The 27,363-nt window shown below is 38.0% G+C and overlaps 1 protein-coding gene across 3 annotated transcripts in view; it reads right to left on the bottom strand.

Annotated features, from left to right (window-relative positions):
• Positions 1-26,294, bottom strand: part of PLOD2 (procollagen-lysine,2-oxoglutarate 5-dioxygenase 2) — a 96,041-nt gene extending 69,747 nt beyond the window's left edge. For all 3 annotated transcript variants that reach the window (XM_055295139.2, XM_055295138.2, XM_063611292.1), the window contains exon 1: positions 25,840-26,294. In XM_055295139.2, coding sequence (XP_055151114.1) covers positions 25,840-25,948 — 109 coding nt within the window. In that variant the 5' untranslated portion in view covers positions 25,949-26,294. The remainder of the gene's footprint in view (positions 1-25,839) is intronic.
• Positions 26,295-27,363: the final 1,069 nt, after the last annotated feature.

The raw sequence follows: 27,363 nt of genomic DNA, 5'->3' as shown, positions 1-27,363 counted from the left end.
AGTGAAATATTTGCTTACTTTACTCCACATTGCCATGAACACACTATAATAGGATTTTTATAAGGAGATATCTTCCACTGTATCTACCTTGCATAAAATGAATACATTTAAATTGAGGAGCAGCCCATCCTCATACTGTCTTGAAAGTTTTATGGCATCAGTTTTGGCAGCTCAGAATCCTCCCCTAACAAGTTGCTGAAGTTCTCCACATTGTTCCACGAGTTGAAGTTGCTATATAAGATATTACTAGAAAATTGAATCTGTATATTATGTATTTTCAGTACATAAAATTAAATGATGATTTGATGAAGACAACTACAAATATCATCTTCTATGGAATTACCACAAGACTCCAAAAAAGTTTATTATTCACTCTGTGTTGAAAACTGTCATAAATTCTCATCTTTATGTAAGAAGATATCTTTTTTTGGAGTATATCCCAGAAAATACCAGAAACATTCTAGCATCCACTGTGCCAAGTTGGAGATCTAAAAAATGTATTTATATATGTGACTGATCTTTCCTTATTTGTAATTTAACTTTTGGACTAGGGAAAGTAGAAAGTGATCATCTTTACCAGACATTTAACTGACTTCCCTTCAGAAAATCTCAATAATACTGGTTCTGATGTATGCTTTAAGAGATATTTTAATGCATGCACAAGTAAATACTTCTCATACATGTGCATACTCTCTATTCCACTCTGCATCTTTTTAAAAATTTTGTATTTGAGATATTTCCAAATAGAGTACAGACATATAATATTCCGTTGTGTGAATGAACCATCATTTAACCAGCATGCTAGTAAAAATTTAAGCTGTTTCCATTCCACTGCTGTGCTAAAAAAATAAAAATTAAATATTAAAAAGCTGCAATTGATAAAGATGTTCACAAGTAATTTCTTACATGTAAGATTGTATCTCTACAATAAATTCCAAGTAAACCTTGTGGGTTGAACATTTTCTTCCCACTTACCATTTATCTTGCAACTTTGTTTTGACTGTATGATTTTTTTTCCAGATAGAATTTTTATTTTTCTATGACTTTTTAAAATCAGCCATTAATTCTTACATCTTCTGGGTTTTGTTTCTCACACTTCAGAAATGCCTTCTACATGTTGCAATTATAAAGTAATTATTCATATTTTCTTCCAGTACTTTTATAGTTTCATTTTTTACACTGATATCTTGTCATATGCATAGTGCTGAATAAATGAAATACTGAACCTGATGAGAGTTTACCAATTCATATTATACGTTGAGCATTCCTAGCCCAGAAATCCAAAATTCAAACTAAAACTTTTTGAGTGCTGAAAGACAAGAGTAAAATTCCACACCTGATCTAATGTGAGGTGGACAATGAAAACTTTGCTTCTTGCATAAAATTATTTAAAACATTATATAATACTGCCTTATATGTAAAAGGTATATATGAAACATACACAAATTTCATGTTGAGACTTGGGTCCCATCCCCAAGATATCTCATTATGTGTATATAAATACAGTAATGTGCCACATGAGGTTCCCATCAATGATGAGCCACATATACAACACTGGTCCCATAATATTACAATGGAGCTGAAAAACTCCTGTCATCTAATGATATAGCAGCAGTCATAGCACAATGGGTTGCCTTTTTTATGTTTAGATATATTTAGACACGCAAATACCATTGTGTGACAACTACCTAAATATTCGGTACAGTAACATTATTTACAGGTTTGTAGTGTAGAAACAGTAGTGTAAACTATATTGTCTAGGTGTGGTAAGCTACACCATCTAGGTTTATATAGGTACACTCTATGATGCTTTTACAATGACGAAATTGCCTAATGACTCAATTCTCAGAAGATATCTTTGTCGTTATGCAAGAGATGATTGTATTCCAAAATCTGTAAAAACTGGAAATCTGAAACACTTCTGGTCCCAAGCATCTTGCATAAGGGATATCCAACCTGTATTCCAAACAATGAAGTTCTTCGGTTCCATTCTGAATTACCAAACTTATGATGAACTGACATGTTAATGCTTTAATGAGAAATACTCTTTATTCCAACTATGATTCCAAGATGACCTGTGAGTTTTTAAAAAAGATGGAATTGACTAAAAGGTATTTTCTATATATCAAAGCATAAAAATTCTGAAAATAACAGGAATACAGCTCCATAATGTTGTTTCTAAATAATTGGCTTTATAGCACCATTTTGATTCAGTAAGAAGCTCTATCTGCCACATTCACAAAAACTCTCCTAAGATGTAATGACCTCTGATTCAATTAGCTCCCGCTGTTTAAGTGTGATACTCCCACCTCAGCCTCCTGAGTAGCTGGGACTACAAGTGCTCACCACCAAACCCCGCTAATAACTTTGTATTTCTGGTAGACACAGGGTTTTACTATGTTGGTCAGGCTGGTCTATAACTCCTGGTCTCAAGTGATCTGCCTGCCTTGGGCTCCCAAAGTGCTGGGATTATAGACATGAGCCACAGCGCTGGCCCCAACTGGACCCTTAATCTCAGACATTCCCAGTGTGGAAACTGGCCTGTCATGCCAATGTCCTTGCTAAGTGCTTTTCAAGCATTAGCATGGACTAGAACAACTCCAAAGCCTTGTAAAAACAAGAGATTGTTGGGTCACACCCCAAGAGTTTCTGATTCAGTTTGTATGGGGAGCTCCAGGGGAATAAATACCGAGTACCAGGCATCATCATGAAGAGATGCAGACGACGCTCAACAGGGATCACACTGAAAAAAATACCATCCTAGGTACGCCAAATAATAAAAAATTGGTATTTCTGATTCTAGATAACAGCCCAATGAGGAGGTTAAACAATGAAAGGCAACAATAAATCAGAGGAGGAAGAAATCAAGACAAGTTGAGGTAATACCACAGGGGGAAGAAACAGTTAAGTGGGTCTCAAAGACATGAGAATATTTTGCTAGTCAGAAATGGAGAGGGATTCGTGTTTTCATTATTCAAAAGACAGAATTGCAAATTACCATTTAGAATTAAGAGCGGACAGCTGGAAGCCAAGATGGAGCAGATCACAGACCACAGAGGGCACAGCTAAGAGAATACTGGGTATGCATGGGAAAGATGATACCACATGAGGTTTTGAGCAGAGAATTAACCAGGTGCCATAAGTTCACTAATTCCTTCAATGCTACTGTGTGCCTACTATGTGCCACTGTTCTAGAGACTCAGCATTCAAGACAGGACAAGAGACCAAACATAAGCCTCTGCCATCATGGAGTTTATATTCCAATACAGGGAGACAAAAAAAAAAAAAATTGCACTTAACTTTCAGGACTAAACATAAAGAATGCAGTGTCATAGAGTGTCATAGGGAGTCTTGAATGGGTTGCTATCTTGGATAACATAACCAAGTTTCACTGAGAGGATGACCTGAAGCAAAGGAAGTGAGCTATGCAGATATTTGACGGACATCTTTCCAGTAAAAGGAAACAACAAATACAGAGAATCTGACTGAGCTGGGTTCAGGACTCATATATTGGCAGTGGAAGAAAAGGGAGGACAGCAGGCATCCAGAATGGCCAGAAGAGACCACGCAAGGGAAAATGAGATGAGTTCGGAAGTCAGAATGAATAGATTGTGCAGGGCCTAGGAGGTCATTGTAAGGATTCTGGTTTTTACTTCAAATGTAATAGCAAGCTAGTAGAGGATTCTGAGTAAAGAGATGATATAATAGCTACTAAAATAATAGTAATAACAATACAATAATAACAATGTCTACCATATAGATACTATGAACTCATTTAATCCAAGTACTACTGCTCTTCCAATATTACATTTAACTGTGTTGCCCAACTTTAAATATATGGTGAGTGGCAGAGCTCATTTTGAACCGAGAAAGACTAGCTCCAGAGGCTGTGCTCTTAACTGCTATGCAATACTGCATCTCATAATCTGACTCAAGTTTAACAGGATTACTCTGGTTGCTATCACAGAAAGAGGCCAAGGACAAAATTAGGAAGTCTGTTGAAGAGTGTTTTGAACAGTGTTCTAGGTTAGAGCCCATGGTGATACAGACAAGGAATGGTAGTAAAGGAGGTAAAAAGTCATCTGTTTGAATGTGTTTCTCAGGCAGACTAAACAACATTGATGGACAGATTAAATGGGGTTTGTGAAAAAGAGCACTGAAGAAGGATTCCAAATTATTTCATAAGACTAATCTTAAAAGATGAGTCTCCTGCATCAATAAAATTTTAAGAAAATGTTTAAAGTAGTGAAGGACTCCAAATTATCTCATAAAACTAACCTGAAAAGATGAGTCTGTTACACAAACAAAATTTTAAGAAAATGTTTAAAGTATCTTCTGTGACTTTCTGAACAGTAAGAATTCTAAATGCCACATTCCCTATCCTGAAGGAACACAAATCTCTACAATTAATCTTGATAAATGCTCACCCCGGTAGCGTTATAAATGCCAACTATCAAACAACCTAAATGTTGGATTAAGGGTTTTATTATGATGCAGGAAAAAGACAATAATGCAGCTCATCCTAAAGTGTAAAGCTTTTCTGCACATCCAGTATTTTACTGAGATTTCCACTGGTCTTAAGCAGAAATGAATATTCAGAGGATTTTCTCTCTTTTTCAAACCAGTTTGTAAAATAAAATCAAGCCAACAGTTACACATTCCCGTACAAATGCCATCACTTTAAGTCATTAGCAAGAAAATTATTACAAGGCTTAGAATATATACATTGAAACAGCACTAGGGAAGAAATATCAGCTGCTGGAAAAAAATATTGTTGAAGAATGTCACTGTGTAAAAGCTGGTCCTTCCCTGCCTTCCTCCCTTTCTCTTTCCCCATCTCGTATACAGTCAAATTCAACTAATTCCTAGCTATAACACATTACAAATGAATGGTTCACCACCTGGTTCTTCAAGACTGCTCCACAAAAACATAGCAAGGCATTAATTAGTCATAAGCAAGATGCATATTTAAAGTAGATGTTCATAAAATAGCTCTCTTTTGAATGCAATTTAAATTTTCTCAGCAGTATAAATCCATACAGGGTCAGGACGCTCCAGTATGACACAGTGCACTGGGTCAGGTTGTATCTGAAAGAGTCAATGGTTCATTTGGGGAATTTGTGTAGCAGGAAATAAGAATCCCCTTGTTAGAAAGCTGAGCCAGTGCTATATGGGGCCAGTTCTTATGACAATTTGTCAAAAGTCCAGCCTCTCAAGATGCCTCTACATCACAGAGACAAACGCAGAGACGTTCCCATTTCTGAAAGGATTCATGACATTCCTCATCAGAAAACTGCTCCCCAGTGAAGTCTGATTTCACTGTGACCTAGAAACAAATGTAAGCATTCAGTGTTTTGTCAGCTTCAACGACCTCTCCCCAACAATCCTCACTCACTCTTAATTCCAGAATTTCTCAAAGGAGAAGGAACTCAATAATTTCATAAAGTAGTATATAATTAGAAGTATATACAGCTCAAAGAGTCTGAATTAAACTATACTATGTGTGCTTTTTCAGAAATACACAATACGCTTTAATAAAGATAGGATCAGTTTCGGAAAATTCACAAACTACTCTCTGCATTTTTAGTCATAAAGTATTCCAGTCAATTAAACCATGGTGCCTTTCAACTTTCTCTAAACACTTTCTATTAATAATGTTAATAATGCAAATCATTCTGTAAAATGTGATAATTAAGCAAAGAATACCAAACAAATATAACCTCTTCTCAAGGACTCATGATCACTTACCATGTTTTCCAATGATAGGGTACTTCCCCAGAACATCTAAATCTACAGAGCTGTTTATTCCTATAATAAGTGGCCCCAGACAGAATGTTTTCCACATGCTGCTTCTGACCTTTAATTTCTTGGTCTCCATTTTAATGTCTGAGTGTCCACGTACCTGCTCTGTCAAAAACACAACATGTTTCTTCATTTACTGCCCCCTAATAAGTTTTATTATGAGGTTTTATTAAGTTTTATTACGTACTCTCAGTACATAATAAACTAAATAATAAATTAGATAATTTAATACACAGTATGAACAAATGAGTTATCTAATGGCTTTCCTACCTTTAATTATAAGTAACATAAATAGCTGGATGTTTAGATTAATTACAGCCCAAAAAAAGGACAAAGTTAACTACATTAAAATTTAAATTGCTGTATTCTATTAATGTGGACCACTAATAAAATGATCACTACTGCATTAACTCTTCTGTGATTTATCTTGCAGTTTACTTAAACTGCATACATTCCCCAGACGCAGTTTAGAAAATGGATCTAACACTATGGAAGTTCTCACTTTTATTGAAAGAAAAGTTAGAACAGGGACAGTTGGAAATTTCAGATTGAGATGGGGAAAGAAATCCCCAACCTTGGGAGAAGTTCGTGTTCGTCAACTACAGATTTAACCCCTTACTCCACACCACATTTGAGCCCTGCAAATACTCCTCAATGGGCTTTCGTCTTTATTCTTTCAACAGGTATTGACATTCACTGTTTATCAGGCACTGTGCTACATGTTGGAGACATAATGGTAAACAAAGTAAATGCTGGAATTGAAGAGAATGTAAACCTAATATATCCCCAAATCCTAGTTGATACATAGTAGGCACTCAATAAATATTTTTGGAAGGAACGAAGTCACTCAATAAACATTTTTGGAAAAATCAATCCCTGTCTTCATGGGTCTTACAATACAGTTGTGATGGGAGACAGTGGCAAATAATTCCACAAACAATTTAACATGGAAACTGCAGTAAATACTAAGAATAAGTTCAACAACACGAAGAGGATGAAAGGTTTTAACAGAGAAAGTTATTTTAAATTGGAAGTTTATGAAAAAAAAATGTGAGGAATTTGCAGTAAAACTGAGGACAAATGAGTTCACCAGGTGAAGAAATGTGTGTAACTGGGGAATGGGATTCAGCATTCTCCATTTCTGTTCCCAGAGAGTTAGAAAATTGGTAAAAACGTCATTTACTGTATCATTAACCAAATGTTCCTGTCAGAAAACAGCTGCCAAATTATAACTTTCAAAAAGATGAGGAAAGTATTTATCCCTTGAAAGTATCTCTAAATAAACTACAAGTAAAGCTATTATCCACTGATATTTAATGTCCTTTATTAAAAGGAACTAATTTTTTTATTCAGATTTTTGTCATCAAGAAAAATAATGCCTAAATTAATATGAATGCAGTGTTTTCTTTTTTAATAGAAATTTATGTAGATCCAACAAGTTTTAAGTTAGTAAAACAGATCAGTGCCAAATTCACCATCCAGCTGTATGAATCTACCCCTCCTGGTGCTTCTCTCTACTGTTTTTTCCATCTCTCTGCCTATTCATTCTCAGTCTGTCAGTTTTTCTTCCTTTACCTGTTTCTGAAAGCTAAGGGTGGTACACAGAAAAGTCATCAGGGATCTTTTTCCAGCTACATGGTAGGTGTACTTTTATGTAAAGGTTGGTCAATAAAAACACTACAAACCTGAAACCTTTCATATTACAAGATTAATTGCCCACTGACCTAAATGGAAAGTGGAGGCAGAGTAGGGTCTGTTCCAGGCACATAAATCTCCAGTTCTTGCCCTTAAACAAAGTTTAAGCACACAAATATCCCAGTGCTTGCCTTTAAACATAATTTAAGTACAATAAATAACAAACAATAAAAGCTACATTCAAAATAAAGCTTTGTAATATACTGCCTAAGATTATAAGAAAGGGGCATTGTCAGCACATTCCAATCTCTTGTCAAACCAAACACACTTGATGCCTTGGCACAAACCAAAGCTGACTCAGGGACTCTCTGCAGCAGCACTGATCTTAGAGTCATGTAGCCAGATTTCCCCGGCCATTTGTTCCCATCTTCCATGCTTTGGTTATAACACAATGTCTGTAAACTGAAAAATCTGCTTCGAGCAGCTCTGCTATTTTTCAACGCTATCGGCTAACATTTTGCAGAACGCTTTTTCCCAAACTCACGGCTCAGTGAATCACAGCAGCTATTTTGGCCTACTTCCTAGAGTTAAACACTCCGACCGCCCTTGTAAAAATATTTTTAGGGTCCTGTTTTCTACCACTAGCATTCTACTGAATAAACATTTAGATAACATTATAGACACAAATAAGACTATAAGTTTTAATAGCAATTATTAAAATAAAAGTAAAGCAGTCACCAGAGTCCCTCAAAGTTGTTCCAACCTATGTAAACATGAGTGAGAATATTAAAAAACAGCATGTAGAGTATATACTCAATTGGTGTAAGACTTAAACAAATTAAAACTTCTAAGATGCAAAATTTTAAGAACAAAATTTGGAGTCATCCTTAACTCCTGTTTTTCTCTCACATTCCCCATCTAAGTTGACCACAAATTCTATCAGCATTACAGGATCCAGCCTCTCCTAACCATCTTTTCTGTGACTAGCCTAAGCCTAGGCACCATCCTCTTCTCCCTAGACTAATCATCTCTTAAAGAACTTCCCTGTATCTACCCTGGCCATTGTCAGTCTCTTCTTTCTACTGGCCAGAATGATACAGCTGTAACTCTATCAATTCAGGGCCACAATGTATATAGTTCAGCAACTGTACTATATAATAGAGCCACCCTTTAGAGAGGCTAAAGGGGAAAATGGGGCTGAAATCAGCCTGTACTACATTCACCAACCAAAAGTCCAGATAACATAACCTATTCTAATTCACACACATATCTTGAGTTTCTCTCCAAAATTTTTTAAGGGTTTACCTCTTGTACTCAATAAAATCCAAACTCCTTACCCTAGTCCACACTCCAAGCACCTAAGAGATCTAGTCTTGACTGTCAATCTGATCTCTTCCATCACTATCCCCTCCTTGTCCCTACTGCAGGCACACTGTTCTCCTGGCTGCTCTGCAGACACATCAAACACATCCTCAGCTAAAAGCGTGTATACTGTGGTCCCTGCTGCCTGTAATCCTCCTCTCTCAGAAAGCCTCCACCCTTCTATGCTCTAATGTAACCAAAGATAAAAAGCATCTCCTGAAAACAGCACCTATAATGGTATTCTTCAACCTAATCACTCTAATCTCAATTTATTTTTCTTTTTAAGACTTTATACCTTCCCAATACATTTGTTTACTGTCCTTTCTAACTCCACTAGAATGTACACACCACTGATATGAATATGCAACTCACATAAGAAACAGAAGTGGCAAAAAATATTTTAGCAAGTAAATAAATCACTATAAATTTAAGAAATAAAAAAGGAGGATAAAGAGAATCAGCCACTATTTTCCCCTAAAACCTTGAAGAAAGTATTTTGAAAAGTAATGCTTGCCAAGATTTCCATACCATTTTGTACACTGCTCATGGAAGTGAAAATCCATAAAACCTTCTGGAAATCAACTCCACAATATGTAACAAGAGACAGAAAGGGTACGTATCTTTTTATTTAAATATTTTGTTTCTTGAACTTTTCCTATAAAAATAGGTAAAAATGGAAACCAAAACTTATTTTCAATAATACCCTTACAATATTATTTTTGTTAGTGTCAAATGGCAAACAAGCTATATATCGAATAATAAGGTAATGGTTATAAAACTTATGGTATACTCCCGTGACAGATATAAAAATGTTACTTAAAAATCATGGCTTGAAGAGTATTCAATGCCGTGGGAAATGCTTAAAATATACTATTTTGTAAATAAGACAAATACAAAACTGTGTCTTTATGCTTATCAATATGTATGTATATCCTGATTTTATAAAGAAAATATATGAAGACATACAAACAGAAAAAAAATGAATACTATCACAGTGTTTTACATTGTTTACTAATTGATAGTGTGTTCATGGACAAATTTAAATTTATTCTTAACTATCTCTGTTTTCAATTACAAGCATTTATTGTCATTGTAACCGAAAATACAACTCTTAAACGAAGTTATGCCATCTTCATTAGATCTACTACATCCTAGTTCTTACTGATTTCTACTGGTACTTCAACATTTTTTATAGGAGCCCTGTCATTTCTTACTAGAGCTTTCAGAATAATTTAGATGACAAACATCATTGAAAGGGCTAAACTGACTACATCCTAGGCATATCATCAAAATAAATCCAGATTCCCCAAATATTTTTGTCTTCATCAAAATAAAAGCAAATGTTTTTAGCTGTATCATTTTAAACACACACATACAAAACCAAAAACTAAAACTGCCATGGTGGCATAATAAACCTAGATAGGCATATATTAATCTAATCCAGCCATTCCCAATCTAGTTTTGTCTACGTGTTAATTTGAACACTAAGGTACATCCACCTACCACCTGAAATTATCACAATGAGCAAAACAAATGAAATTTTAAAATAAATAAATACTATGTGTAGTTGGGGTGTCCCAACTCCAAATAATGTGAGGAAGATCAACATTCTAATTTGAATGCAAGATACTCCTCTGTAGATTTGTTCAGCAGGAGTTTCAGCCATAAGCTTAACTATAGTTACCGTTACGAGCAAAGAAACTACAAAAGTAAAAAACAATTACATAAAAACCAAACTTTCAAATAAAAATTGTGAAACATAAATTTACAATTAGAAAGTACAGTTATGGTAGTCCACAAAGTTTTCCTTTGTACTTTTGTTATCATGAATTTTTAAAAGGCTGAGTCAAATTAAATCCCTCCTTCCTTAATGAGCCAGAATTTTATTACTGACATTCTCAAAATCCAGAAGCTGTGAGTAAGCTCCACTGGTTTTATCTCACAAAAGTGACATTAGTCAGCTAAGAATTTACTGAAAGTTATAGGGTGCTGTATAAAATAAAAGCACTAGTAAATAAGAAATGAATGAATAACTATAAGTCAAACAAATATCATAAAATTGTAACTAGGATTAAGTTGTACCATGCTGTCTCTTCCATAAAAGTTACGATCCACTGGCCTTAAAACAATAAGGATGGTGAGGGGACATAAATTTCTATTACTTAGTTGCCTCTATTTCATAAGTTTCTTTTTTTCCCATGACTTTCTTAGAAATTGCTCTTCTTAAAAGCTGAGAAAGTATTCAACATGCTTAGAACTTTATAATAGAGCTCCACATTAAAAAGCCTGTATTTCATGTAATGCTAAGCCCTTACTTGGGTCCCTATTGTCAAAAACATCCATAAAAATTTAAAATAATTTAATGCTTTGCCAAGCTTCAAGAAGAACAATTACTGAAGAAAGTCATGATAAAATCAAATATTAAAGGTGCATTTCTCCAAGTTCTTTGGAGATAAACATTGGGATGTAAATCGTACCCCTCCTCTAAGATGTATTCCTGTGAGATGTGAAAAACAGATGGTCCTATCCCTATCACTTTTGGCCATTTCCATTGGTAAGCATGGTCAGAAGGATACGGCTTACCATTCACCAGTGTTCTAGGGTCAGTCTCACACTTTGTGGGAACTGGGAAAGAGGGTGGGTGGAGCGTGAGAAAGAGAGAGAGAGAGAGGCAGAGAGACAGACAGACATATTGACAGCAGCAAAGGCTGCAGCTGAATTCTGCATTGTTGCTATAGTCACCAGCCTCATGGGCATAAGGAATCAATGGAGACAGCTTCTCCATCCCTGGGTTACATTTATGGAAGCCTATTTCTGAATTCAATACTTCCAATGGTGGGCTCCTGATTCCCCGCTGGGACAGAGGTAGTAGCCTCCTAGTTTGGTCAGCTATTTCTGCTATTCTAGAAGTCACCGCTGAAAGCTTTGCTAAAGCCCATTCTTCCAGGCTTTCCAATAATTGTATAAGCTTGTAATTACTTTTGTTAAATCTGCTTTTGCTCAAGATATCTAAAATGGGTTCTTCGTTTGAATAGAACCCTGACCAACATAGGGTGCCCACTTATCTTGTTAGTTGTGACTAGGGCAAGCCATGGGTTAATGGACTATCCCTCTGTAAGGCCTATAGGCAAAGAAGCTTCTGAGGTTGGGAGTTCTAAGGCACAGCAATTCAAGAGATATGATCTCTATCCTCTTCCAGGTTAAAATCCAACTAAGAATGTAAAGTTAGTTCATATGAAAAGACTGAGAATAACATACTAAATACTAATTTAAATCACAGATTATATATTTGCAGAGAATACTGTAGGACTTCAACATTGAAGGGACAATAAAAATCTACAAAAAATAACTAGAAAAAAACTAGAATATAAGACTTAATATATCTATGTTCAGTTTCTTAGACTGGAGAAGCAGAGACTGTAATGAGGGAAAGAGTTCAAATAGATTTTCGAGGAATTTTCCAATTATAACAAAATGATTTTTTGAGAACACAGCTAGCTAAATGAGCTAGATAGAGGCCTTAAAAAATGACAAACAGTATTTTGACAGCCAAGGAACCTGGAAATATAATCCCCTCTCCTCCAAAAGATGGGTAAAAGCATGATCTCTTCACTGGATAGTGAGGAATCCAGTATGAATAGAGAGTGTAAATTGGGAAATGATAATCAATACATTTGGAAACAGAGAAGACACTAGAAGCAGGGCAGTGAAATTAGAAGTGTGCCATCAGACTGTAGCAGAGTTTCCCAACTTCAGCACTATTGACATTTGGGGCCAGATAATTCTTTCTTGGGGTGGGGGTGGGAGAGAGTGATGGGGTCATGCTGTGTAATGCAGGACGCTTTAGCAGTGTCCCTGGACTCAACCCACAGGATACCAGTAGCACCCACTGCTCAAAACAAAATGTCTCTAGACGTTACCAAATATTCCAGGGGGGACAAAACCACCCATGATTAAGAGTCACTGGACTCAAGAAAGATGAGACAAGAAAAATAATTTCAGAAACAATGATAATTATCTAATTCAGTGATGTATACTGAGAGGGGGCTGCAAACACATCAGTGAAGAGGCCAGGCACCTGCTATGGTGACTGGAGTGCACAGGCACCCCATCCAAGGAGAGGACTCCTCAGAGTCAGCCAGCTGTTGTTGCCATATGGGAAGGAAAACCCAGGGTTTCCAGGCCTTCTTTTCCTTTTTTTTTCCTCCAAAACAAGAAAAATTCTGGTTTTTAAGTAAAATTTCCTGAAACATAGAACTTAATTTGAGACTTTTGAGAAACAATATGCAGGCTAGATTTGACCCTGAAGCTACCAGAGTCCTGCAGTGTAGACTAAGGTAGTGACAGCTTGGAAGGTGTTTAGGAAGATAAATTTATGGATCCGGATCAAACAAACCAACTATAAAAAGACATATTTGAGAAAAAGGGGCAAAGGTGAATTTGGATAGGTATTAAATAACATTAAGGAATCACTGTTGAATGCAATAACAATATTAAGATCATGTTAAAGATAATCTTTACCTGTTTCAAATATCTAATAGATATCTATTTATACATGCAGTAGGCACACGCACACACACACACACACACACACTTTTCACTACAGATGAAACAAACAAAAAAAGACAGAGACAAAATAATGAGCAAAGCACTGTACCTGAATACCAAGAATAAATCAGAGGAATGAGAAAAAACAACTTCAAAGTTTTGAAGTTCAAAGTTAGAGGTCTCTAGTCTCCTTGTATAGTGAGGGCCCTCTGGCTATATCAAGAAAGCAAACACTCTGTACTGTTTCTGCATTTACCCTAATATTTTAAAAACATCATCCTCAAATTCTTGTAATACGCTTAATCATAATAAAAGAGGAAATAACACAACTCTCCAATAATTCAAAGCACAACAGACTTGTACCTCAATTTATCAGAAATACCAAGTGATATGAAACACATCCATGGTTGCATCATAATATTACAGCATCTATATTTCTGAATCTCTGCTGATTACTCAAGTAACCAGCTGACTTCCTGAAACCAAATAAAAAACAAATTCAGCACTATACACTGTCTCAGTGTATATGTTGCAAGAGGGTCCGTGCACACTGGACCATAGGCTGAGAGTCACAGCATGCAAAGAATGGCTGGGATATTCCATTTGTTATGGTTAATAGGAAATGCTACAACCACAATAAGCATAATCCAGATAAATAAATCCCAAGGATGAAACTACCCAAACCATATTTCTGTTCAGGGAAGAATTCAGTGTCACATTTTACATAAGCAAAATTTCCCTTGCCAGCACTCGGCAGTGGCTTCTAGTTCAGATTTTTCTGAATTAATTGTGAACTCATTCAAGTCACGTATTTTGTAATTTTGTACCACACTTAAAAGCAGCTTCCCTTCCTCTATTTCACTTACCCTCTCACTCCCATCACCTTCTTCAAACTGAATAGGACTCTTTTTCGAAAGAATTTTCTACAAACCAAATATGTTTTTAAACTAATTTAAGTGTGGGATATTCTGAGAATTACTAAGAAAAATTCATACCTTGCATCAATAAAGAATTTAAATCTGGTTATAGAAAATGAGATATAATTATCAATTATAGTTATTTTTTAAGTTTGTGTCTATGGTTCAAAAGTAGACTTCTTAGTTTATCTTTTATCTCAACATGAAAAAAAAAATCTCACTTATCCCCTCTGCCATAACCTACAGAGTTGATGGTACTGGTGTAACAGAGCCATTCAGTGAGGAGGAGCTTGGTTTTTTAGGATATCATGCTAGCTGTTTAAAATGCAATACTTCATTTAAAAAAAAAAATGTTTATGCTTGAGGAACATAAAATATCAAGTGATATTAAATAATAAAAGTTAGTTTATCATTTTAATAAACCACATTTTTCTTCAACCTAATATACTGTACAAAAGAAACAGCTACTGGTATTTATTTGCTTATTCAATAAATAACAGTTAATTTCCAAAACCAACACCCAAGATAAATACTTCTGTTAATATCTGCTAATCTTACACTTAAAAAACAACTGTATAAGTAACTATATATGTTTTTAAAATTAAGTCACCCTCTTTCCCTTCCAATTGTTCTGTTTGAACTGCTTCCTTCGATTTACATAAAATCCACCTGGAAACAGTAGAAAAAATAGCTAGAAAAAAAAAAAGCACTGCGCACTACCATCTTCTCCAAGGATTAAGTCGCAGAGTGTACCACTCACTAGATATGCTCCATTCTAAAGATGCAAACACATGTAGAACAAATGCTGCTGTGACAATGACCTAGCAACATATCAAAGAAGAAAAGTCCAGATTAAAAGGTACTCATATTTTCTATTCCTTTCTTAAGGCTCAACAATAACCTCCATGGCTAGTAAACACAAATGTGTACATATACATATGCACATAAATACTTTGCTCCCACAAACTTATTTCGTTTTTATTTACCGTGTTTTCAGTTCACTAAATGCAATCATATTTTAAAGATAATTAATGAATCTAAAAGTTGAATCTAGGTATTCTGATGACTATTTATGTAACAAGTTAGAAAAGGGTCCCCAATTTTAAGCAGCACATATCATAAAATTTTGCTTTAACTTCTACGTAGCCATTAAAAAAATGAGATCATGTTTTTTGCGAGAATATGGATGGAGCTGGAGGCTATTATCCTTAGCAAACTAACATAGGAACAGAAATCCAAATACCGAATATTCTCACTTAGATGTGGAAGCTAAATGATGAGAACTCATGAACACAAAGAAAGGAACAACAGACACCGGGCTCAACTTAAGGGTGACGGTGGGAGGAGAGAGAGGAGCAGAGAAGATAACTACTGGGTACTGGGCTTAATACCTGGGTGATGAAATAATCTGTACAACAAACTCCGTTATATGAGTTCACCTGTGTAACAAACCTTCACATGTACCCCTGAACCCAAAATAAAAGTTAAAAAAAAGTTACCAGCATAATTGTTATTAATTTATTTGACTTAAAGGTCAGGACTGAAACAGATGAATATAAGTTTATTTTTTTAACAGCGTACAATATTTAAATGTACTGAAGAGGATATGGGTCCTCTCTGAAAACAGAAAACAGCTTCATAAAAACACCAGACTGTTTTCTCTTCTCATATAAAAACACTTGGAATATTTTTAAATGTAAATGTATTCTAGTTATTCTTGGCCTACTGTCCTGCATCTAAATCAAAAGCTAATTAGAGAAGAAACACCAAGTCCTGGCCAAGTCCAGATCTTGACACAACAACTAGTAGAAAAAGTAGAATTTAAAACACAAAACAACCTTATATCTATGCCTTCTTTGGCCTAACAAATAATAAGTTTTCTTGAGACCTCTTTTCTGATTCCTGCAGCACTCTGTCTCTACCACCATTCTGACACTTAAAAGTCAAGAGACATTGGCCAAGCACAGTGGCTCACACCTGTAATCCCAGCACTTTGAGAGGCTGAGGTGGGCGGATCACCTGAGATTGGGAGTTCAAGACCAGCCTGACAAACATGGAGAAACCCGATCTCTTCTAAAAATACAAAATTAGCTGGGCATGGTAGTACATGCCTGTAATCCCAGCTACTCAGGAGGCTGAGGCAGGAGAATCACTTGAACCCGACAGGCAGAGGTTGCAGTGAGCCAAGATGGCGCCATTGCACTCCAGCCTGGACAAGAAGAATGAAACTCCGTTTCCAAAAAAAACGGTCAAGAGACATCAAATCATAGCACTATAAAGATCACAAATTACAAGTAAAATCTGAAGAGGCTCAAGAATCGGCTCAAGGTTTGTGAGTGGAACGATGAGAACTTAGATGTAGGTTTCCTGATGCCAGAAGTGTGTGTTCTTCCCTGCAGCCCAGGTTGCTTACCCATAAGTGCTTTTTTGATTTGCTCAGTTTTATATATACATTATTTTCCCTGTAAGAATCTTAGAATCTCAATACAGAACAGGAACTGAGCCTTGTGTGGTTTTTGTTTGTCCGTTCTGGTTTGTTTTTCTGTTTTTCCTTCACACAAAGCAACAGAACACAGACTAGCCAGTCAATAAATACTCCAATTATATTTTAAAATATTAATTACCAAAATTTCACAGTATTACACAATGGGAATTATTGTTGGCATACATTTGCATCTAAAAATTTACAATGCTGTTAGTTACCTCTAAAAAATTGTATTATGAGAGAATTTGTAAAGCTTAGCTAAATAAACTAACGTAGATTTACTAAATTATGTAAGTTTATAAAAGCATACACAGATTACTACTAAAATCAAGAATTAAAGCAATACAAAAATAGTTATAGGCAACAGCACAAAAATTTTGTATCTATTGGCTGGGTGCAGTGGCTCATGCCTGTAATCCCAGCACTTTGGGAGGCCGAGGCTGGTGGATCATCTGAGATCAGGAGTTCGAGACCAGCCTGAACAATATGGTGAAACCCGTTTCTACTAAAAATACAAAAATTACCTGGGCGTGGTGGCACACGCCTGTAATCCCAGCTACTCAGGAGGCTGAGGCAGGAGCATCGCTTGAACCTGGGAGGCAGAGGTTGTAGCGAGCTGAGATCGCACCACTCCACTCCAGTCTGGACGACAGAGCAAGACTCCGTCTCAAAGAAAAAAAAAAATTCTACCTATTGAAGAAAATTAAGTGCCCAATGGCTAGAGTTATGCTAATATGTAATGTAATACATCCCTAAGAAATGACAAATATACCTAGACCATCTATTAGCACTTGTCTACCCATGGATCTCATGGACTCCAACCATGGAGAAGAGTTGTCTGTGAAAAGAAAGGGGTAGGAAGAAGTGGGGAATGAGAGTGAAGAGGGGAGAAAGAAACGCTGGGCAAGGACACAGAACTCATGAACCCTCAAAAATCTGCCAGGTGTGCAGGTATCCAGGTTGCTTACCCATAAGTGCTTCTTTGATTTGCTCAGTTTTATATATACATTATTTTCCCTGCACGAATCTTAGAATCTCAATACAGAACTATACCAAAGTCAGAGGAGAATAAGAACTCTGAATCTCTACATTGTAAGTCTGTTCATTTCTTTGCTTCGGTGATTTTCCAGTGTGGGGTTTTGTTTTGTTTTGCCCTTGGTTACCTAGTAAAGTCACTGTTTGAAAAATTCCAACCTTGTCTAAACTAAACTAAGAAGAAAAGGAGGATTGTCCTTCTCTAGACGTGGCCGGCAGGAATTCCAGAGGCCCTGGACCAGCAGGGCATTCTGGTCACCACTGTGGTGCCAGCTGGAGGCCAGGAAAGAACCAGCATAGCCAGAGCAGGAGAAAAGGCCTCTGAAGACAAGGTGCCTCAGAGCTGGCTTGGGCAAGACTGGAAAAATCCCATCAAAGAACCCATCTGCCCTCTTCCTAACAACAGTGCTCTAAGACCTCCCCAGGTGATCACATTAAGGAGATCATTTTAGTCTACCAGCAAACTGTTAGCTGGTGCCTTTTTTTCAAAAAGAAATAATGTAAATTCTGTATTTGCAGAATTTTTAAAGATGAAATAGCTGTTGGTGTTTAGTACATTGCTAGAAACAGGAAGGAAAGATTTAAATGTTTAAAGAACCTGTTAGAGAATGCATTTAAAAAGACCTAAATGTTACTGGCCCCCTTCTTAGCCCTGTGTGCAGCACCTGTAAATATTTCGCACCTGAAAGCCCACAGAAGTTGTGGCTTCAAACCATTTAAAACAGAGGAGTCAATGACAGACCAGCCTTGCCTATGAGACACTGTGTGCTGGGGCTCTGGAATAAAGTGTAGCTTCCAGAGCTTTTCTTCTCCCAGGCCAGATCGATGCCCTAGCATCAGAAAGCCAAGGTTGCCAAAATCCACTTTTCTATTTCACTTGTTGCTGTGCCTGTGGGAGGGTCAAGCTGTGGAGCATGATGCATATTCAATATCTCCTTACAGCACTTGAGTGTCCGAAACTGACCAGGAGTACTGTCAAGAACATTAAAAATTATGTGTACTTGAAAATTCCTTTATCCCATAAAGAATTTTTACCTGTCCACAGCAAAAAAATAAAATAAAATAAGAAGAAAAAAAGAAAAACAGCATTTAAATCAGAGGAAAGTCCTATCTCTCACCTACCCTTTGGAAGGAACCCTAAAATAGGTTAGCAGTAACTAGAAAGCAAATGAGAAAGTTCTTTGTAAAAATTTGAGAATATAACCCCAAATTAAACGAGCAGATGATTAGTTAATGCACCAGAATGTCTTAGGCACACAATAAAAGCAATATTAAAATCAATAAACTATCAGTATAACAAATGATACTTAATTTCAACTCTGGCCCATTTTTGAAAATTCACCAATGTTTATATGAAACACTTTTCCTGACCACTCCCCTGCCTCAAGTAGCCCCTCATTTTAGCCATATGTTCACCAAGACTTTTATTTGTATTAAAAGTCTATTGAGTATATTTACAGTAATAATCATGTTCTTTATCGTATTCAAACTTGAAATATGGTTTTTTCTTTAAACTTCTGGTGTAGATTTTTATTATAAATACAGTAGTTCTTCAGCCAAAAAAGGAAAGGACACTCCAATGTAGTATACCTTGTCACTTCTGTATTGATAATGCCTGAGGAGTATCCCCATCACTCATGAACTTGCAAAGAAACTGATATTCTCTTGTGAGAAGACTAATAATAAAAAAGAACAGCAAAAAAAAAAAATAGTGTTAATTGCTCTTGAAATGAAGAGCAAAGGTTATCCAGTTGCTGTTTATAGATTTTTCCCTGGTTAAAATTTAATTACAAACCTAACTTTAAACCTAATTTCTTATAGCAGAAAATTGTAAACATGAAGCATGTTTCCACACTAACAAATTACACATTTTCTCACTTAATCACATCTCCTTTAAGAAATAAATTCAAGAAAGGGGGAGTATATACATATTTTAATAGAAATTTTTAAATGATTATTATTTTCCTAAATCTGCCACAATATGCTACTAAAACAATCAAGGCCTGAAAAAAATGCATGAGTCAGTAACTAAGTATGTAAATGCATAAACCTGATTGTATTGTTTTGAAGAAAACCAAATTAAAATTAACAAAAGTACATTTCCCTCTTTTGATACACAAAAAAAATCTGTAATGAAAATCTTCCTTCTGTGTGTAAAAACAATGTATCTTTGCTCTTTGAATTGCTTGTAAAGTTACTCTGAAAACAAAAACTTATTTGAAGTTACTATATTTTTAAATTATAAACAGTATTGTTTGAAGAGGTATCTTTGTGACACAGTCGGACAGTAATCAATTCTGTACTGCTACACCATCTTTAGTAGTATAATTACCAAATACGGGTGGCAACATGTAGGCTTTAAGGTGGTAAGCAGAATAAAGGTAACAACAACAGAGTTGTAGTCCCAGCTACTTGGGAGGCTGAGGTTTGATAAGCAGGATCACCTGAGCCCAGGAGTTTCAGGCTGCAGTGAACTATGATAGCATCATTGCATTCTAGCCTGACCCACAGAGTGAGACCCTGTCTATAAATAAATAAAATAACACAGTCTCTATAATGCTACTATTCTAGATAACTGTTTTTAACTGCAATCTCAACAGCTTTTAAAATTAGTTTTGTTGGCCAGGCGTGGTGGCTCACGCCTGTAATCCCAGCACTTTGGGAGGCCAAGGGGGTTGGATCACGAGGTCAGGAGTTCAAGACCAGCCTAGCCAAGATGGTGAAACCCCATCTCTACTAAAAAAAAATACAAAAATTAGCCGGGCATGGTGGCAGGCGCCTATAATCCCAGCTTCTCAGGAGACTGAGGCAGACAATTGCTTGAACCCAGGAGGCAGAGGCTGCAGTGAGCCGAGATCATGCCACTGCACTCCAACCTGGGCGACAGAGCGAGACTCCGTCTCAAAAAAATAAAAAGAAAATTAGTTCTGTTCAGTTTAGTTTGGCAAGGCAAGCATTCTACAGCAAATGCAAATGAGTGAGATGTAAATTAAAAAGAATATGTCATTTTAAAAGCCACCAAATTCTCAGTTTAGCCTAATTTATAGCAATGATTAAAGAAAAATAAAAATACTCATTGATAAATGTGCTAATTATTTCCTCCCAGGAGCTCAGCCACAAATTCATAACCAGGTTTCTAGAACAAATTTATAGAATATACTCAAGCTCTGAAGAAGAAATATGCATCTCCTTTCCAACTAGCCATCAGTGTTTTATTCATTTTTGATCATGAGAACACTATTTACACCAAAGAACATGTCTTGTTAGCTTCAAGTGCTGTGTTTAAAATGATGTAACAGAGAAGCTCTATGTTTGAATGCAAAACACCATAGGAATCACCGGCAAATTCTAAAATGAAAAACAGGTCTCTGAAATGCCCAGAGCCAGCTGCTACTGTCCAGAAGCCAGCTCCTTCCCACAGAGCAGCAGATCGGCATGAGCCACAACTTAAGTGGGAATGTCATCTCCTAAGGCAAGGTTCGGCAAAGTTTTTCTGTACAGGACCAGCTAGTAAATATTTCAGACTTTGCAGGCCTCATACCCTCTGTAACTACTACTCAGCTCTGCCTCGTAGCACCAAAGCAGCCAGACAATATGTAAACGAATGAATGTGGCTGAGAGCCAATAAAACTTTAATTTCATATAGTTTTCATGTTTCATAATACATTATTTTCCTTTTGATATTTTTCAACCATTTAAAAACGTAAACATCTGTGTTAGTTCACAGACCACACAAACACAGATAGCTGTTTGGGGGTCTGCTAGATTTGGCCTATGGGCCATAATTTACCACTCTGGCCTAGGGCCCAGTTTTCCTTCGGCCTGTGCCTACTCCTTTCTCCTCCTTTTACATAACCTGCAAATTATGTCTTTTCCCTTTTAGCAAAGCTTTCCTTTTGTTTCTCTAAGTCACTGATGGCGAGTTTCTGTTTCTTTCCCATAGGTCCCAAAAGTCCAAGACAACAATTATGAGGTCAGGAAAGACAAGCACAGCCTGAAGAAGGGGCACAGGCCCCTCTTCTACTGCTTTCCAGCTATGTGAGCTTGTGCAAGGTATGTAACCATTCCAAATCTCCATCTCACCACCAATAAAAAAAATGATGGCACCCAACTACCTGAAAGTAATAGTGAAGGTGCCACTTTGTATTGAGTCAAGCAGGTAAAGGGGGAAATACAACCTGTGGAGAAGGGTTGCCAAACACGGTTCAGAAACAAGGCAGCAGATATTTCACTTCTAAGCTGTTAAATCATGTAGCATATGGGTTCCCAAGCAGAGAAAGGAAGCTCAGTGAATTCAGATAAAGTTCTGGGGGAAGAAGAAACTAGCAACCTCATTGACTGCATGCTACTTTTCATAATTCTCAGAACAGGCCAGAAACTCAGTAAACAAAACCTGAGAATGTCTGTGGCAAAAGAACAGTGTGGACACTGAAGAGCATAAAAATGAATGAAACTCAGCCCTTCACTTTAAAGAGTTTATAATTTATTAAACATAAGGACCTATGGTACAAACTAAATATGATTTGTTTAAACCAACCACATTAGGAAGTTAAAAATAAAAACCAAACAAAAATAGCCAGGGGAAGAATTTCCTAGGAGCTAGACTTAAACAATAAACAGAATTTCAAAAAACTAAAAAGGAAGGAACAGAAATTTGAGAGTGCTATTCATGTACATATCTAGGATTACAGGACATGTGGATTCTCAATTCCAGTAGATATTATTAAATTGTTTTCCAAAGACACTGTGCTTCCATCAATGGTCAATTCCCATCCTGACATTTGGTACAATCAGAGTTTATTTTAAGATGCTTTGTCCCATGTGATGGATAGAAAAGGGTAGCTCAATTTAATTTCCATTTCTTGTCTTCACATTCTCTACAGTTGTTTTATATGTCTGTTGTCATGTGAAATAAAAGGCACAGTCTGTTTATGGATGATATGTCATTCTGTGTGGCTGAAGCACAGAATACAGAAAGTACAGAGGACAGGACCCTCTCTCTTCCAGAGGTTTCTCCAGGCCCTTGCTCTTTCCCTCTCCGCCCCGTAAATTGCCAGTTTGCATCAGTAGATAGGGACAAACCTTTCCTTTTTTCCTTGAATGTACCACAGTAAATTAGAGAGTTTATAAATGAATGAATGTGGTAGAAAAATACTGGTCTTGACAGAAACATTTGAAACCATTTCCTTTATTTTTGCCCAAAACTTGGTTTCTGCCCAATTTGGATCATAGAACAGTAAGGTGCCTTAGAAAACACACACAAATTTGATCCAGGTCTGCAGACCTGACGGCAAAGACTTGGCAGGAATACATCCACCTTCTCCTTACCCCATCTAGAAGGCAGAAAGGGCAGGAAAGATAAATCAGGGTATGAACCTGATTTACTGGCACTGATTAGGAAGGTTCTGCCTCTGAAAGCTCCTATAAGGATATAATTTTCAAGTAACAATTCCTATCCATTATTTTCAGAGAAAATGATCATTTTAGCCAAAATCTTTAGTCTTTCCATGCTAAGAATAAAGTGGCAACCAAAAGGAATCAACACAGCACACAGAACTCTCAAAAATTTAACAAAAAGCTAGGTTCTCAACTCTGGTCAACAAAGCACCAGAGCTAGGAAAAATTATACTCCAAAAATTGATGAATGTGTATCACATTCCCAACTACAGTGAGTAAACTGAAAATCACTATAAATATTTGTTTTCAAAAATGATTTGCTGTTATCATTCCAGTAATGCTATAATGCCATATTGCCTCAAATATAAATAGATTAGTCTAATCCAGTGACTCTTAAGCCTGGGCAATTTTGTCTCTCTGGGGACATTTGGACTTTTTTTTTTTTTTTTTTTTTTTTGGTGCTCAGATTAGAAATGGAATACTACTGGCATCCAGTGCACAGAGGTTAAGGACACTGCTAAACATCAATGCACAGGATAATCCCCCAAAGCAAAGAAGTGTCTGGCTCAAAATGTCAATAGGGCCAAGAAATTGTGATCTAAACCATTTCTTAATTAGTTAGCTGGGACACGCTGACAAATATACAGGGTTAGAGATGATAAGCACTCTTCTTAAAGAACTATTAAGCTAGACAATTTAGGGTCCTATAGAAGATCTTGATATTTATGTCAGCCAATAAGTTTCTATTTAGTAATTTTCAGTTGAAATATGTAAAGAATAGACCACAGTCCATGATTCTGCCCACCTTATCAAGCAGTTTACCTCTACATTTATTAGTTTATCACATAACCTATGAGAACACCTACCTACACCGAAATTTGTAATCAAACTGACTACTGCTGGCTTCACCTATCACAAATTAGTATTTTCCCACATTTCCACCCCAACCGAATTCCCCAGGCCTGATTACCAAGTGACCAGTCCTCAGATTTAAACAGTGGGTTTCATGTGGTCTTTTCCTGAGGAAACTTTCATATTTAAAATTCTCTTTCTCTGATATCACAATCCATTAAAAGTTTACTGTCCAGTTCCATGAAATTTAAAATCCAGAGTGAGAAGGGAATTTGATTTTGACTATAAATATAAAGGCAGATACAAAGGGATGTCCTCTATTAAAAAGTTAGGGGTGTTGGCAATGAAGTGGAATAAAATACACAAAGGTCAGAGAGGCCTCTCTAAATATTACAAAGTCCTTAGAGGTTATTTTATTTCCCAGTTAAAATTTCCTTGGGTGTTTCAACAAAGAAAGACATTTTTCTGGGGAAGTCTTTTTGTTCTGTTTTTCCTTTTTAAATTTCTCTACTTCCAAATTTGCTGAAAGTATTTACTTTCTGCTTTCTAGATATTATGTTAAAAGAAATATTTTTAAATTATGCAAAAGTTTAGTTCAAATTTAGAGGAATCACACGGGTTCAGAAATCCATTTTTAAATGGTCACATATACCTAACAGAAAGAAAAGCATCCTGTAACTGATAGAAATCCATCTGAATGCTGAAGTTTCTCAAGCTAACAAAGCAAGCACTGTTTTGTAGAAAGATAGGCAAGTCAGACTGCTGACGCTTTCTGAAACACTTAAAGATGAAGACAAAACTATTGCTACATGGATTAGCTGGACTGCAAACCAAATGTCACTTTCTGAATGTAACTCTGAAATAGAAATTTCTGTCCTTAGGCTTAAGAAAAGTTCAAGTAGAAAAGCACTCTATTATAAACTTGGGGGAAAAAATGGTGCCAAAATGACTTAACAAAAAACAAAACAAAACAAAAAGGACATTAGAAGGTCATTTAAATGCAAGATCTAATTTCAGAGAGTTGAGCACAAAGAGCACAAATGTGGAAAACTCCAAGGATTTTTCATGTGCCACAAAAGGCAGCAAAGCATGTTTAGACAGACGTGGTGAAACTCTCTTTAATCTGGCTAAATGCAAAAAGTTACACAGCTTCTGAAAACAAGAAACGGCACGGGGCTCAAGAAAAGGGTAGGTAAGGGGAGCAGCTGTGTGTCCACAGCTTCCCCTTCAGATCCCAAAGGAGGAAAGCTGCCGCCTGGAGGTACTGGGTAGCCAGGCAGCCTTACCGAAAACAACTAAGGTTTTCGAGCGAGCGTTGTTTTTGGCAAGAGGGAGGTGTTATCGGCTGCTTCCTGGAGTGCTGGAAGGAATGTGTCACCATCAATTAGAAAGTACACTAAGCCCCGTGTTTAGGTCACAGAAGGAGTACTGCCTCGTCCATCACGGATAAATCCATGCCAGCTCTCGGAAAGGAGGGGAAAGGAGAGCTGCAGGAAAGGTGTTGGTGCCCGTGACCTGCAAGTCCAAAAGGAAACTCCAACTTGTTCTGCAGGGAAATTCGGGCACGCTGAGTTCACCGAGAACTCCAAGGAGTCAATGAGGGCGGGTGCCCCTACACTTCCCCTGGGACCAGCGCAGCCCGACCGCAATTCTGGGGAAGACCCCGGCGGTCCCGGAGAGGAGGGACAGGCCCCCACGACTCACCTGGCCAGCCCCGCGAAAGGGCTGGTGGATGAATGAACTGCCCGCCCGCCCCTCCCCGCCGGCCGAGCCTCGCGGGACAGCAGCGGACCGCGGGGTGCTCACCTGTGGGGATGCTCGAGGGCTTCTCCGAGTCCGCACCCAGACAGGGATTCCAGGGGTGGAGGACGAGCGCCAGGAACAGCAGCTGAGGCTTTACCGTGCGCCTCCCCATATTCGGCCCTCGAGGGCCGCGCGGGCTCAGGCGCCCACGGCCCCGCAGCGCCGCGCTTCTCGCGAGAACGCAGAGACCGGGGTCCTCCCCGGGCCGGCGATTGCGGGCGGGAGCGGGCGGGAGCGAAGGCGCGCGGCCGGCAGCCGGAGCGGCGCGTAACGCAGCAGAGTGAGGTCGTCGGCGGAGGCGCGGAGCAGCAGGCGCCCGGGGCGCTGCGGAGGCCTTATAGGCTCCCCGAGGGGAGGCGACGGGGCGGGCCGCGCCCTGGCTATTGGCCGCCCGCTGACCCGCCGCCGCTGCGCGCCCGGTGCGGTCGCCTCAGCTCGCCCTCCTGGGCCCCACGTCTGGACTGTTTGCTCGGCGCGGACGCTATTTAAGGAGCTGCCTGCGGCTACGTGTGGAGGCTCACGCAGCGCTTCTGGCTGGAACGGGGAGGCCTGCACTTAGCTTTGGGAGTGGGTTTGGGAGAGGGAGGAGGAGCCGCCGGGAGTCTGGCGGGAGGGCGGTGTTCCCGTCTGGGTTCCTCTCTGCTGTCCCAGCCCCGGTAGCTTCCACAGCAGCCTCGAAGGGTGAGAATTTGCTCTTCTATGGACCTGGATACTCCACCCAGTCTGAAGTGACTGCAAATCTGCAGCAATCTTGGCTGACTGGGACCTCGCCAGACTCTTAAGCCATGGAAATGGATCGCCCCTCATTAATTCAGGGGCAGGTTCGTCACCCTGTAAAAGGAAGCCCGTGCTTTTATTTTACACCGTAAACCGAAAGTTTTATTGTCCAGTGAACATTTCTTGCTCCGCCGCTTGTGCCAAGACAGCCTTAGACTCTTTCCAGTAATGAGGCTTGTAAATCCGGCGGAATCGGAGCCCAGCGTGTGTAATCCCGGGGCTGTGCTTACAAGATCTTCCTCCAGTCCGCATGGAAAATTACTCCCAAAGACGTGGTCGGAGAGGTCGAGATCTCTGAGCCTTGGCCCCCACTGCTTCCACTTTTGACTGATGTCTAAGAAAATTCCCTTTTTTCTGTTCTCACATTTTAACTAGCCAAGTCTTTAATTTGTTGGAATGAGTGGGAGCAAAAGCACAATTAAGAAAAAAGCTTGACAGTTTTGCCTCGTACATTTAATGACTTAAGCTATCCTACAGGAGAAAGAGAACCAAACTGCTCCCATTCTGGAATCTCCTGCCTAAATTTTCGTGAAATTAGGAAAAAAAAAAAATCGAGACAACACCCGTTATAACTCTGGGCCTTTGAAATTAAGACAGAAAATTATGGAAAAATGTGTTCCATTATGATCACGTTTTGTCTAAAATTAACATATCAAGATAACATGAACTTAATGCTTTCATCGTATCTTGATAGCATTAAAAACAGGTGGAAAACCCTGCAAAGAAATGTTGCCTGGGATGTGACATTTT

This window comes from Symphalangus syndactylus, chromosome 10 (assembly GCF_028878055.3).
Source record: "Symphalangus syndactylus isolate Jambi chromosome 10, NHGRI_mSymSyn1-v2.1_pri, whole genome shotgun sequence".
Classification (NCBI taxonomy): domain Eukaryota; kingdom Metazoa; phylum Chordata; class Mammalia; order Primates; family Hylobatidae; genus Symphalangus; species Symphalangus syndactylus.
Note: the sequence above shows the minus strand (reverse complement) of the source record. Positions and strands in the feature narration are given on the sequence as shown.